At 38.0% G+C, this 12,531-nt stretch overlaps 1 gene segment (V, D, J or C); it reads right to left on the bottom strand.

Annotated features, from left to right (window-relative positions):
• Window positions 1-10,991: 10,991 nt before the first annotated feature.
• Window positions 10,992-11,671, bottom strand: LOC119516007. The segment is given in 2 exon segments: window positions 10,992-11,494; window positions 11,579-11,671. Coding segments are annotated over 2 exon segments (549 nt in total).
• Between the last annotated feature and the right edge of the window lie 860 nt (window positions 11,672-12,531).

Here is a 12,531-nt window from a genome sequence, read left to right as displayed (position 1 = left end):
GAGGAACCCATCACTTTGCATGTTTACTGCCTGCCCTCCAGATGAGATTCCACAGGGTTCGTAAACCAAAACCCAAGGGCAGGGAAAGACATTTGTCTTGAGACTCCCATGGAGGTCACAAGAAACCCCAGTAATCATCTCCCTACAGTGGGCCTGACTACACAGAGATGGGCCCTCACCCACCTCCAAGGCATCTTCACAGTCCACAAAGGGAGGAGGATGGGTCAAATATCTAATGATTTTGCAGTTGAAGGGACCTCCAGAGTATCAAGTTCCCCCCTTCAGCTTTGGCAGAGGATCCAGTTAGTGAGGGAGTTTCTTTTTCACTTTTGAGGGATTGTTAAGTATTGTGGCCATGCAGGCACACCTTTCCAATAGAAACAGTGTTTCCTGAAGCCCTGGGGCTGCAATCAATGTCCTGGTTCTTTAAGGATGGACTTGGGCGGGTAGACAGTGGGATTTATTCAAAGCTGCCTCTCAGGTCAATGCAGCTGCTAGTCAAGGGATCCAGGTCCTAGATCCTGATTCCCTGGGTTCACTTTTGATGATTTGCTTTCCTTGTAACATTATACCTTTCTTTATCAAAAGAAGTTATCTCACAATGTTTATGTTAATTAGAGGAAGAATTCAAATGTACATATATAATTTTCTACTAATATGCCCCATCACAGAAAATGACTTTAGGATATATATATATATATATATATATATATATATATATATATATATATACTTTTTTATGTTTTAAGGGGCTTCTATACATAAATAGGAATTTGGACGCATTGCTACCAAAATGTTAGCATTTGTGTCCAGCCTAGGCTGCATTTAGGCACAATACAATATTATTCTCTAATGGATCTGTTCTAGACTTTTTCGTGGATCTCTCCAGAATTAGGCTGCTTTCTTTCTTTATATTACTTTCCAAAGTCACTCAAGGGTAGGATGAATTTTGAGTGCCATTGGAGGGAAGGAGACTAGTTCTTCTCTAAAGGAATCTCATCTGTCACCTCCTGAAGGTTCCCTATGCCACCAAATCATAAACTTTACTTCATCTGTAAATAGACTTTCAGCATTAGGAAGCTGAAAATATCAGCTGAATTATTTTGGTGTATTGAATCTAGACAGTGTAGTGACTTAGATGCCTATTCCTTCTACTCAAAACACCACAACCCAGTGGCAGAAAACAAGAAGAATCTATACACTCAAGATCAGAAGGATAGATGTGCTGGACAAGGCTATGCACATGTCCATATATAGTGGGCCCTGAACCACTAAGTAAGTGAAAAAATTTCCATTTCTCTTATCTCTGAAATTTCCGCTGACAGAACCGATTATTAAAGCTTGTTTTAACCACTTCCAACAGACCAATCTTAATTAACTTGACCTCTAGATATGCAGAAAATTTCCATTAACCTAGGAGAAAAATTTGCCTAATTTTAACAGTAAAAATCACACAAACTGAAACTGCCGCTTACTATACCACTAGAATAGCTGCTCCCTTACTACCTTGTGAAAAGTTTCATTTCCCTCTTTGAAGAATAATGAGGGCCCTACCTAGCAAGAGGACAAGTCCCTACTTTCTTCTTTCCACACAGAACTAACTGAAACTACTGGAAAATGTGTGGGAAAGAACAGACCTGAACTTAAGACCACCCCAGGACACAAAATACACTGTAAGAGAACTCAAAGTGTGCAGAAAAAAACAAAAGCCCATCACTTAATATAACATATCCCATCAGCCAATTATAATAACCAACTTGCAACCCCAAATTTACTATGGACACAGTAAATGAAAATAATCAACTTGCAATCCTTAATTTGAATATTTACCAGCCCATTCAAATGTGCCCCTAGCCCTAAAATCCCTAACCCCTACTCCTTTTGTTTAATCCAGTAAGTATCCTTCACCTTCCCATTTCAAGAAGACATATCTGAGTAAGCTATTATCCCCCATTTTCAAGAGGCTAAGTTTGCTATCTAAACATTTTCTCTTCTCAAAATACCAGTGCTTAATGATTGGAGCTGTGTGCATCAGGGGAGGACTCAATTTTGAGCCACGACAAATGCTTCCTGGGAGAAATCTAGGGAGAATATGTTCCATGCCTCTCTCCTGGCTTCTGGTGTCAGCTGACAATCCTAGACATTCTTTGGCTTTTAGCTGCATATCTCCAGTCCCTGCCTCCTTCGTCACATGGTCATCTTCCCTATGAGTATTTCCTTACTATTCTTATAAGGGAACCAGTCATTGGATTAGAGCTCACCTGCAAATTAAATTAACTAATTACATCTGCAAAAACCCTACTTCCAAATAAGATCACATTCTTAGTTTCTAGAAGGACTTGGATTTTAGGGACACTGTTTTAATACAGTGCATTTAGTTTTCTTTAAGATGCAAAGCAGGGATCAGCAACATAGGAAAGGGTCTGAGTGTAACATATGCTAAAACTGTACTGAATTTCTGCTTCTTATTTAATTTTCTAGAAGAAATGGTCCACCCTTACTGAAGCAAACAGAAAGGGCAGGATAAAAATATTGAGAAAAAAGAGGAGTCACTTCAACTTGATACTTCACTGATAAGCAAGAAAGAAGAGATTATGGTAATTAAGAATCTATTGAACTAATTAGAAATTTAGATAAGCATTACAAGAGCTACTAGGATGTGTTTTGATCTATCAAAACCCAGATAATTTTAAAAGGACTTTTTTGTTTTTTTTTTTTTTTGTTTTGTTCTGTTTTTTTTTTTATTGAATTCAGTTTTATTGAAATACATTCATACACCATACAATCATCCTTGGTATACAATCCACTGTCCACAGTATGATAACATAGTTATGTGCCCATCACCACAGTCTATCTCTGAGCATTTTCCTTACATCAGAAAGAACCAGAACAAGAATAAAAACTAAAAGTTTAAAAAGAACACCCAAATCATCCCCCCATCCCAACCCATTTGTCCTTTAGTTTTTATCCCATTTTTCTACTCATCTGTACACTAGATAAAGGGGGTGTGATCCACAAGGTCTTCACAATCACACTGTCACCCCTTGTAATCTACATTCTGGTTTATATAATTATTCTTATATAATTGTCTTCAGGAGTCCAGACTGCTGGGTTGCAGTTTGGTAGTTTCAGGTATTTACTTCTAGCTATTCCAATACATTAAAACCTAAGAGGTGTTATCTATATAGTGCATAAGAATGTCCACCAGAGTGACCTCTCAACTCCATGTGAAATCTCTCAGCCACTGAAACTATTTTGTCTCATTTTGCATTCCCCTTTTGGTCAAGAAGATACTCTCAGTCCCATGATGCTGGGTCCACATTCATCCCCAGGAGTCATATTCTACATTGCCAGGGAGATTTGCAACCCTGGGAGTCAGGAACCACATAGGGGGGAGGGTAGCGAGATCACCTGTTGAGATGGCTCAGTTAGAGAGAGGGCCACATCTGAGCAACAAAGAGGTACTCAGGGAGAGACTCTTAGGCACAATTACATGCAAGTTTATACTCTCCTTTGCAGTAATGAGCTTCTTAAGGGCACGTCCCATGCTTGAAGGCTCAGCACATCAAACCACCAGTCCCAATGTTTGTAACAACATCAACACCAGTCCAGGTGAGGATGTCCAACACATCCGCACCTTCCCCCAGATCCTCGGGGCTGGGGAGGGGGAGGCTGTAAATATATTTCTTATTATCTGCCCAAATTACTCTGGGATGTGTCACAAATTCACTCCAGCCTATACTAACCTACTGTATCTCACTTCCTATTCAAAGTTCCATGAAATTGTGGTGTTTGAACAAATCGACTGTAGAGTTGTACTGTTTAGAAAATTTAGATCCTGTACCAAATAGATATCTCTTCCCTTGGTCTCATATGGAAGTTGAAGTTTTAAAACACAATCAGTTTCAACCTTTACCATTTGGCCTGGCTTGCCCTGGTCTTAACCAGACCTGCTTCGTTCATATCACTAATTGAAGTCTGGGCTCATTTTCAGCTTTTTGTTTTTGTTTTTGTTTTTTTTTTTTTTGACAGTGGCTGTATGCACTAATACTGACATTCATATCTGTGAGCTCTAGCTCTGAGTTTCAGGTGTCTCAGAGATACGCATTTTTCCAGAGACCAATCAGTATATACGCTAGGGGATCAGCATCTCAAATTTTAGAGATAGGCATTACAAGTCAGGGATAGAGTTAACTGCTGTAAGAGCTTACAATCTAGGGACCATTGCAATTATGTCCACATTAGGCTATGTTCTAAGATTCAATTCTGAGTTTACACATTGTAGTTAGTCAGTATTGGTGAGGCATCATCCCTCTCACCATGTTTTCTCCAACACTTTTACTCCTATACATAGATTTTCCTACAATTTTATAGAGTTATATTCACATACCATACATTTATCCACAGTGTACAATAAGTTGTTCATGGTATCATCATAAAGTTGTACATTTATCACCACAATCAGGAATTGAACATATTGATTACTACAAGAAAAATTGTTTTTCTTTTAGCAATAAGAAAAAAATGATAAAAAGAAAAATAACATCATACAATACAATATACTAGTAAGGACAGCAAATAACACCACTACTAAGAATCCCATATTCCTCCCCTATATCCCCCACTCATATACATTCAGCATTGGCATATTGACTTTGTTACATTTATTGGAGGCATATTACAATGTTACTGTTGATCATAGACTCCAGTTTGCTTTGAATATGTTTTTTCCTGAATACCATTAAAAGGACTTTATTCAAATAAATATAACTAGTTTTATAGAACAGAAACAATCTGGAATACTTTTCATCCTCTCCATACATTTACATGCTCCCAAAATGAAGATAAATTAGTGAACCCTTGCTTAGAATGAAGTAGGTGTTTTATAGCAATAAGACAACCATCCTCTACAGATCATTGTTAGGCATGCACGATAATTGCTCAAGGCAACAGGGCATATTCTAGGCACAAACATCCCATGAGTTATTGATAACAGTGCATGTGCTTGGCATTGGTCTGTAAAAATTATGATTTTCCTAAATTGAATGTAGACCAGAGGGTCTACATGCTGAGCAATCTCAAATGACCCACACTGGAAATTATTTGCCTCAATGATGGAATACAGGCCAAAAAAAATGGGTTGTTTAAACTAAAGTGCTCAATTTTATAATATGTGTATATAAAGCAAGAATAATAGGTCAATTCTCTGGTTTAGTAACATTACATGCTATCTCAACATAACTTAGATAGAATCCAAACTGTATTAACAGATAAACAGGGAGGAACTAAATAATAAAATGATTAGATATAATGCAAATGCAAAGAGATCCCATTGGTAATTTGGTTTGTCTTGAATATTCTTTTATTCACTGATATATGGAGAGTCACATATGTATGGATAGAATGTAAGCAGAATATATTAGATCAGTAGACTAAAAATAAAACAAATCATTTTTCAGTTGGTACCACAAATGCCTGATACAATTGGACCAAATACTGAGCAATTGAAATTGTAACTTTGGTCAATACACCAGCTTTGAAAATAATTGTTTGAAACTGAAATGAATACAAACCATTATAATCTGAATCTGGTAACAGATCTTGAAACAATTCAGGTACTGAGAGAAAAATCATCTGAACATAAATTTATTCCACTAGTAATTATAGGACAAAGAGACATTGCCAAGAATATAATGAAGAACTGAGATATAATTAGCATTTTGACTTTCCCAAGCTGAAACGAAATGAGCCATTTCAGGACAGAGACTAGCCAGCTCTGGGTATCCCAACAAAGGGAGATTTGTGTCTCCTCCCTACCCAGGGCACACTGGTGTTTCCTAGCACAGCAGCATGCACACCTGTGTCCTCAGGTCTCAGAGCCTCACCTGTAAATGCACCTGATTCTGGATGGTCCCCAGTGAGACTATGGTGAGATGCAGCGGCTGTTCTGGGGATGATCTTCCCACCTCTATTGATCCCACCCACATATACCAGACACTCTCTGGAAAGCTGGAATTCTGAAAGTACAATGGAGAAGGAGACAGTTATCTCACATGTGATTTTCCTGTTCTGGATGGGCATGATTTCTCCTGGAATAGATCCCAGCAGGTTCACCTGTGCCTTCACAACCAGGAACAGAAACTCTTCTTCATTAAACACAACATACACAAAGGAAAAATATATTTTCCAGGGTTGCTGGATGGGGTGGAGGCAGGTGGAGATACATTCACCTTCCAAGGATGGCATGGAACAAAAGAACCAAGCAGAATTCTGAAAGACCCAGGTCTCCATGAAATGTCATGACATCAGCTCCATCTGCAGAATCCTGTGGTTTCACAGGTAGGCTAGGAGGGTGAATTTTTCCTTTCTGATGGCCCTGCCTGCTCCACAGAAAAACAAACGTGTAGAACTTGACATTTTATTAATATGAAAATACAGGAAAACTTTATGGTAAAAAATATGCAAACATGTCCTGGATTAATATATCAAAGAATTATTAAATTTAAAGAAAGAGAGTTAATGTAAATGGAACCAGAGATGCTCTTTGGAAAAGTGAAAAATAGATACTGTGAGCTTGTTATTTTGTCTGCTATTCTCTTCTAATGTATATGTTGAAAACTTTTGTGCTCTGTGTATGTGACATAATTGCTGCACCCCATGCAATAGCGTCAGAATATAAGAGATTTAAAATAAAGATAGGCACTTGTTCCTGGATGCTGCAAGGTTCGAAGCTGCTGATGAGTCCATGTAAATGTTTCCCTCTACTTCTTAGACCTGAGGACTCAAGATTTGCCTGATGGTAGGAGAAGGTTATTTTCCATTGTCAATCTCAGAATGCTTACTGAAGTTCAGAGAATGAATTTCACATTCTCCATTGAAATGATTTCATTTACACTTCCATCTAAATCCAGAAGAAAGGACAGGGAATATATTATATATTATGTATATATGGTCACACAAACATACATGCACATAAAAACAATTTTAAAAAGCACAAAAATCTCTTTGTTTCAATCTTGGATAGAACATTGACTTTCTTAGAAAATGTGCAGTGGCCACTATCTGGGGTTTACATGTTTTGCAGAAGAAGAGGGAACTCCAGGCAAGGCCAGGAAACTCCTCCTCAGCTTCTCTCTGTACCTGCCCCTGGGGATGGCCTCTAACCTCTACTGAGATGATCATGAGATTGTACTTCTTATTCTACTTGGTTAATATATTATAGTAATTCATTAATGCATGATAGGTCAACCTTGCAACCTTAAGATAAATTGATTAGGACACATAATTATTTTTTATGTTACTTTAATTTTCTATCTTGTATTTTTTTAAGGATTTTGTTCCCATATTCAGAAGTGATATTGGTACATTGTTTTCTTTCCTTCTGATGACTCTTCCTGGCATTGGAGTCAGCAAAATATATGCCATATATAATGATTGGGGAAGTGTTCCTTTTTTTTTCTATTTTTAGGAAAAATTTTTTCCAAATTTTTAAGCATTGTGAGTCATTCCTCTTTGAATGATAGCTAGAGTGCACATGTGAATCTATATTCTCCTTGAACTTTATTCATGGTTATTTAACGTTACTGATTCAATCTCTTCATTTGTTATATATGTATTCAAATTATTTATTTATTTTGGATTTCTAGCATTTTTTCCCTTTTCATCTAAGTTTTCTAAATTTTTGGCTCACAAATATTAAAAGTATTATTGATAATCATTTTTATTTATGTTTTTTTTTCAAGAATGTCATCTTCTATTTAGTAATTCTAATAATTCTTTAATTCTGTCATTTTAAATGTATGGTGATTTTTTTTAACTTTCAATTATTCATTTCATCCCCAGAATATCCTTTTAGTTCGTTAAAAAATTACTATCCTTTTATTGATATTAACTATTTGGTTCCAAATTGCCAATATATCTTCCTTTCCTTCTTTAATCAAGCTTTCCTGTTCCAGTTTCTGTTGCATGCAGTCTTTCAAGTGTCCAGGTCCTATATACTTGCATTTTTGTGTATCTCAGAATTTCTCATTGGAAACTGGAAAGTCTGGATAATATATTGTAGCAACCCCAAATACTGCCAGTCCTCCCCACCCCAGTGCTTTATTTTAGCCTCCTTCCTAGCTTAGGGACTGGCTGGAATAATTCACTGATGTGTTCCTGCCCCACTGTGCTAAGTCTCTGATATTTTTCCTCAGGAGAGATTTGCTTTCTCACACAGTCACCATGGCATGAAAATTGAACTTGTACTCCACTCTTCAAAGCTTCCAGCAGCCTCACATCACTAATGGATAATGCTAATTGTTGAACAATTGTTCTATTCCTGAGTACTGTACCTGAAGCCTAAATGCATCTACTATCTTATGAAAAGAAATTTGGACACTTCTGATCATTACTTATGAATTCAGTATTTAGTGATTTTACTCACAAAAGTGGTCTCCTCTCAGCTGTCTTATTCAGCATTCCTCACTTATAAACTATCTGGTTTTCAGTCTAGACTTTGCATCCATTAGATACAGGAATCTTATTCCAATTCCCTTCATCACAATTCCCACTGTTTCTGTGAAAATTCTTATCTTTAAACTACTCTCAAATCTGTTGTAATGAACTTACCAAGGTCTTGGATCAGAACTCTAAAGCTGGGGATGAGAAAATAAAAGCTCACTCTGAGAGACACCACACTAGGCACTGAGTGCTTGGTGAAGAAGGGGGAACCTATTGGGATACACTATGCTTGCCCTCCTGGCTTGGGATCATGACTTAATGAGCAAAAAAACCGAAATTCTCTGGGAAGAACTCCCAAGATCGAACCACAATTCCATGAGTCGGCTTTGAGCAAAAGAATGAAGCAGTATTTCTGGATCACACTCACTCTGCACTTAGGTTCAGAAGCAGCATCTGGTTAGTATGAGACGTGCTAATAGCCTACATTTCCTGAGAAGAGACACCTCTTATGCACGTTTATTGTAGATTATGTCGCTAAGCAAATTTAGTGCAATTAATTCTTACATTCTTGTGTATCTAACATTTGTTTATCTTTATACTAAGTAGTTTTTCAATATATCCATAAACCTTATTTTATTTATATTTTAACCTGATGATTGGTATTTTCGTTTCCAATTAATGGACAATACAATGCAATATGCAACTCATTTTGAAAATCTAGTAGTTGTGAAAAATATTTTTCTTGCTCTTACATCACAAGTAACAAAAAGAGATCTGGAAATCTACAAAGTATCAAAATTTATTCAACACATCACATATTTGAAGCAACAGAGTAAAGAATAATACTAAAATATGGAGACAGAGTTGCTACAATAAAGAAAGAGGACCAAATTTAAATTCTAGTTGGCACAAATATCACATGATCACCTATAAGTTAGTAAGAATATTCAAATGTTGTCATAAATGAATTTCTATGTTTAATAGAGATCAAGATCCTGGAGTTTATCTGACAGAGGACATATCCATGTTTTCTTGTAGGTTTTTCTTCCACAAAATAATAACAAACTAAAAACTAAACAGAACAACAAAAAAGGCAAAGCTATTAATCCCTGGTGGCGCTTGGGGAAGCAATGGTAGAAATGCATCCACAACCACCTCCATAGTTCTACCAGAATTCAAATCAACTAATGTTAAAGGGGAAAGCAGAGGAAGCAATTACACTGTGTGCACTTGTGGGATCCAGAAGAAACAGTTCAGGGACAGAGCTCACCATCGAATGTATGCCCAGAACAACCTTCTCTCTCTTCACTGAGGAATAACAACCTTAACCTGCAGAAGATAGGCTCTGAATTTGGCAGCTGAAGGCATTATTGAAAAACTGTTGCTGCTTTGTCAGAAAAGTCAGATAAAACACACTGTAACCCAGAGTGGGGCTGAAATACATGACAGGCAAAACACTGCCTCATGAGGATGATGTTCCCACCACTGACCATCCTGCTCAGATCCCAGCCTCTCCCCAGGATTCTGAGATTCAGAGACTCCAGTATGCACAGAGCCAGGTATGCATCAGGTGATGGTCATGTTCTGAAAGGGTATAGTTTCCCCGTGCTGGTTCTGATGGATGTACTTGGACATGCACCACTGGTTTCAGGAACTGTCATTCCTTTAACATAAGTCACAGTGAAGAGGAAACTGTTTCCCAGGTACAGGGACAGATCAGACAGGAGGCAGTGGTGGGCAGGCTCAGCTTCCCAGGATGAGCTGGAATGTGAGCTCCAAGCACACATCTGGGTAGGTCCATCCTTCCTATGAGGACCCTCAGTTGAGCTCTGCTTTCAGAAGCCTGTGGCTGTACAGGGAGGACTAGAATTGTGACAAGTTCTTTTTGTTGATTTACCTGCTTCACAGTAAAATGTAATGTGGTGCTTGATAGTATATTTATAAAACAAATATTTGATGAATTTTGAGAAAAATTATGTGGCAATATTTGATTTGTAGAGACATGAAAAACAAATAATTATTAATTAAGAATAAATGGTATCAGGAATGCTATATAGATTAAAGATGTTACATTAAGAATCTACTATTTTTAGCTTATATATCTATGAATATATATTGAAAACACATATGTTTCTGATACAATTATGGCATTTATGTAATGGAATCATTTTTATAAGGAATTTAATATAAGAGCAGAGAACTGGTCACTGATGTCATATGAGAGAGAGGGAACAAACTGGGGCACTTGGAAACTGCTCCTAGGGAGGGCCAGTCTTCCCCAAAACTTCGTACTTCCCCTAAGGAAATAGGTTCGACATGATGGTGGGTTTGGATAGTTTTCCTGAATATTTTCAGAAATGTGAGTTAAATTAAGGGAAACAACTTCACTGAGAAGGTAAATTCAAGTTTTACTCACACTTTCAGGCATATCCATGCAATATAAATATCATAGTAAATAGTATGTGTATCTATGTATTTAAACATACATTTAGTAACAAAAAGCCTGTCCTGAATTTGAATCTTAGATTTATCATATCACTGCTTACATGTTATGGGGTTTCATGTGAGGCAAGAAGAGGGAACTCCAGGCAAGGCAAGGAAACTCCTGCCAGCCCCTCTCTGAGCCTGCTACTAGGAGTGGACCCTGAGTGCTCCCTTGTGGTGCCAAGTGTCCCCTGCAGCCCAGCCCCTCCTGTGCCCTGCAGGGGAGGTTTCTGTCTGGGCTCACCCTGACTTCCTCTCACTGTGTCTCTTGCACAGTAATACGTGGCTGTGTCCTCAGATTTCAGGCCGCTCAGCTTTAAATAGACTTCATTTTTGGAGTTGTCCTTGGTGATGGTGACTCGGGACTGAAGAGTTGGGTTATAGTATGTGCTTCCACCACCATATATCACAGCAACCCACTCCAGCCCCTTTCCTGGAGCCTGGCGGATCCAGCCCATAACATAGCTGGATAAAGAGAATCCAGAGACAGAGCAGGTGAGGGACAGGGTCTGTGAGGGCTTCACCAGGCCAGGTCCTGACTCCTTCAGCTGCACCTGGGACAGGACACCTGAGGACAAGGAGAACCACAGTGAGTCCTGCACTCAGGTGCATCATCCCCATTACCTTCATGTCTGAATTCTGAAACACTCACATCTGGGAGCTGCCACCAGAATGAGGAAGAACCACAAGGCTTTCATGTTCTTAAGGATGATGCCTCTGACACCCAGAAAATTATTTACAGAAAACAAAGAAGCCTGAATTTAAGTAATTGTGCCTGGACATTCATACGGTTACCTAGGTGGTGATTTGCATGTGGGTGGTATCTTTCTATGTAAAGAGGAAAGAGGGAGAGTAGGACATTTTCTCTGGTGCTTCCTGGAGAGAATTAAGCTGGAGTTTCCTCATTTTCTCCTAGGGTCTCTCTTTCTATAAGCCCAGGCTCTGTTTCCTCCACACAATAAACATGCTGCATGAGCTGATAAGGAAGTCAGATCTTTTCAGGGATCATGGATGGCTTTGGAATAGGGTAAATGTGACTCTAGTCCAAGTGATGTATTTATGTAGCAAATAGCCACCATAAGTCAAGAACCCCCTAAATTTCTGTAAACATGTTCTGGTACATTAATTTCCTCTGTTACAAATGTCCATGATATATTCCAAAATTTTAGGCAGCAACTAAATATAGGAAGAATGGTGAATTATGAGACAATGCATACATGCATTTTTCTGTGAATTGTGATGGCTTTCAGCAAATCACTAACTAGTGTGTATATATTGTCACATGAAACAGCATCATTCCAGTGCATAGTCAAGGTTACTGTGTGGTTGAATTTAGTATTGAAAGCCTATTAATTACTTTTATTTTGAAACAGGATAGAGGTTTCTTCTTAAATAGGTAATCAATCTCAGTGTTGTGCAAATCTCACATAGCACTATAACCCTGTCATTTTATTTTTCAAACTGCATGTCAGTAAGAAAAGTACATTGAGCTCTGCCAGTTAGGGAAAACTTTTAATATCTCAAAACCTCCTAAGGGTTAAAATAGAGACAAATAATGGAAGATCAGACAATTATATACAGGAACCAGGTTACCAACTCAGGAAG

Source organism: Choloepus didactylus, chromosome 19 (assembly GCF_015220235.1).
Source record: "Choloepus didactylus isolate mChoDid1 chromosome 19, mChoDid1.pri, whole genome shotgun sequence".
NCBI classification, from domain to species: Eukaryota; Metazoa; Chordata; class Mammalia; order Pilosa; family Megalonychidae; genus Choloepus; species Choloepus didactylus.
The sequence above is the reverse complement of the archived record's forward strand: the minus strand, read 5'-3'. Positions and strand labels throughout refer to the sequence as shown.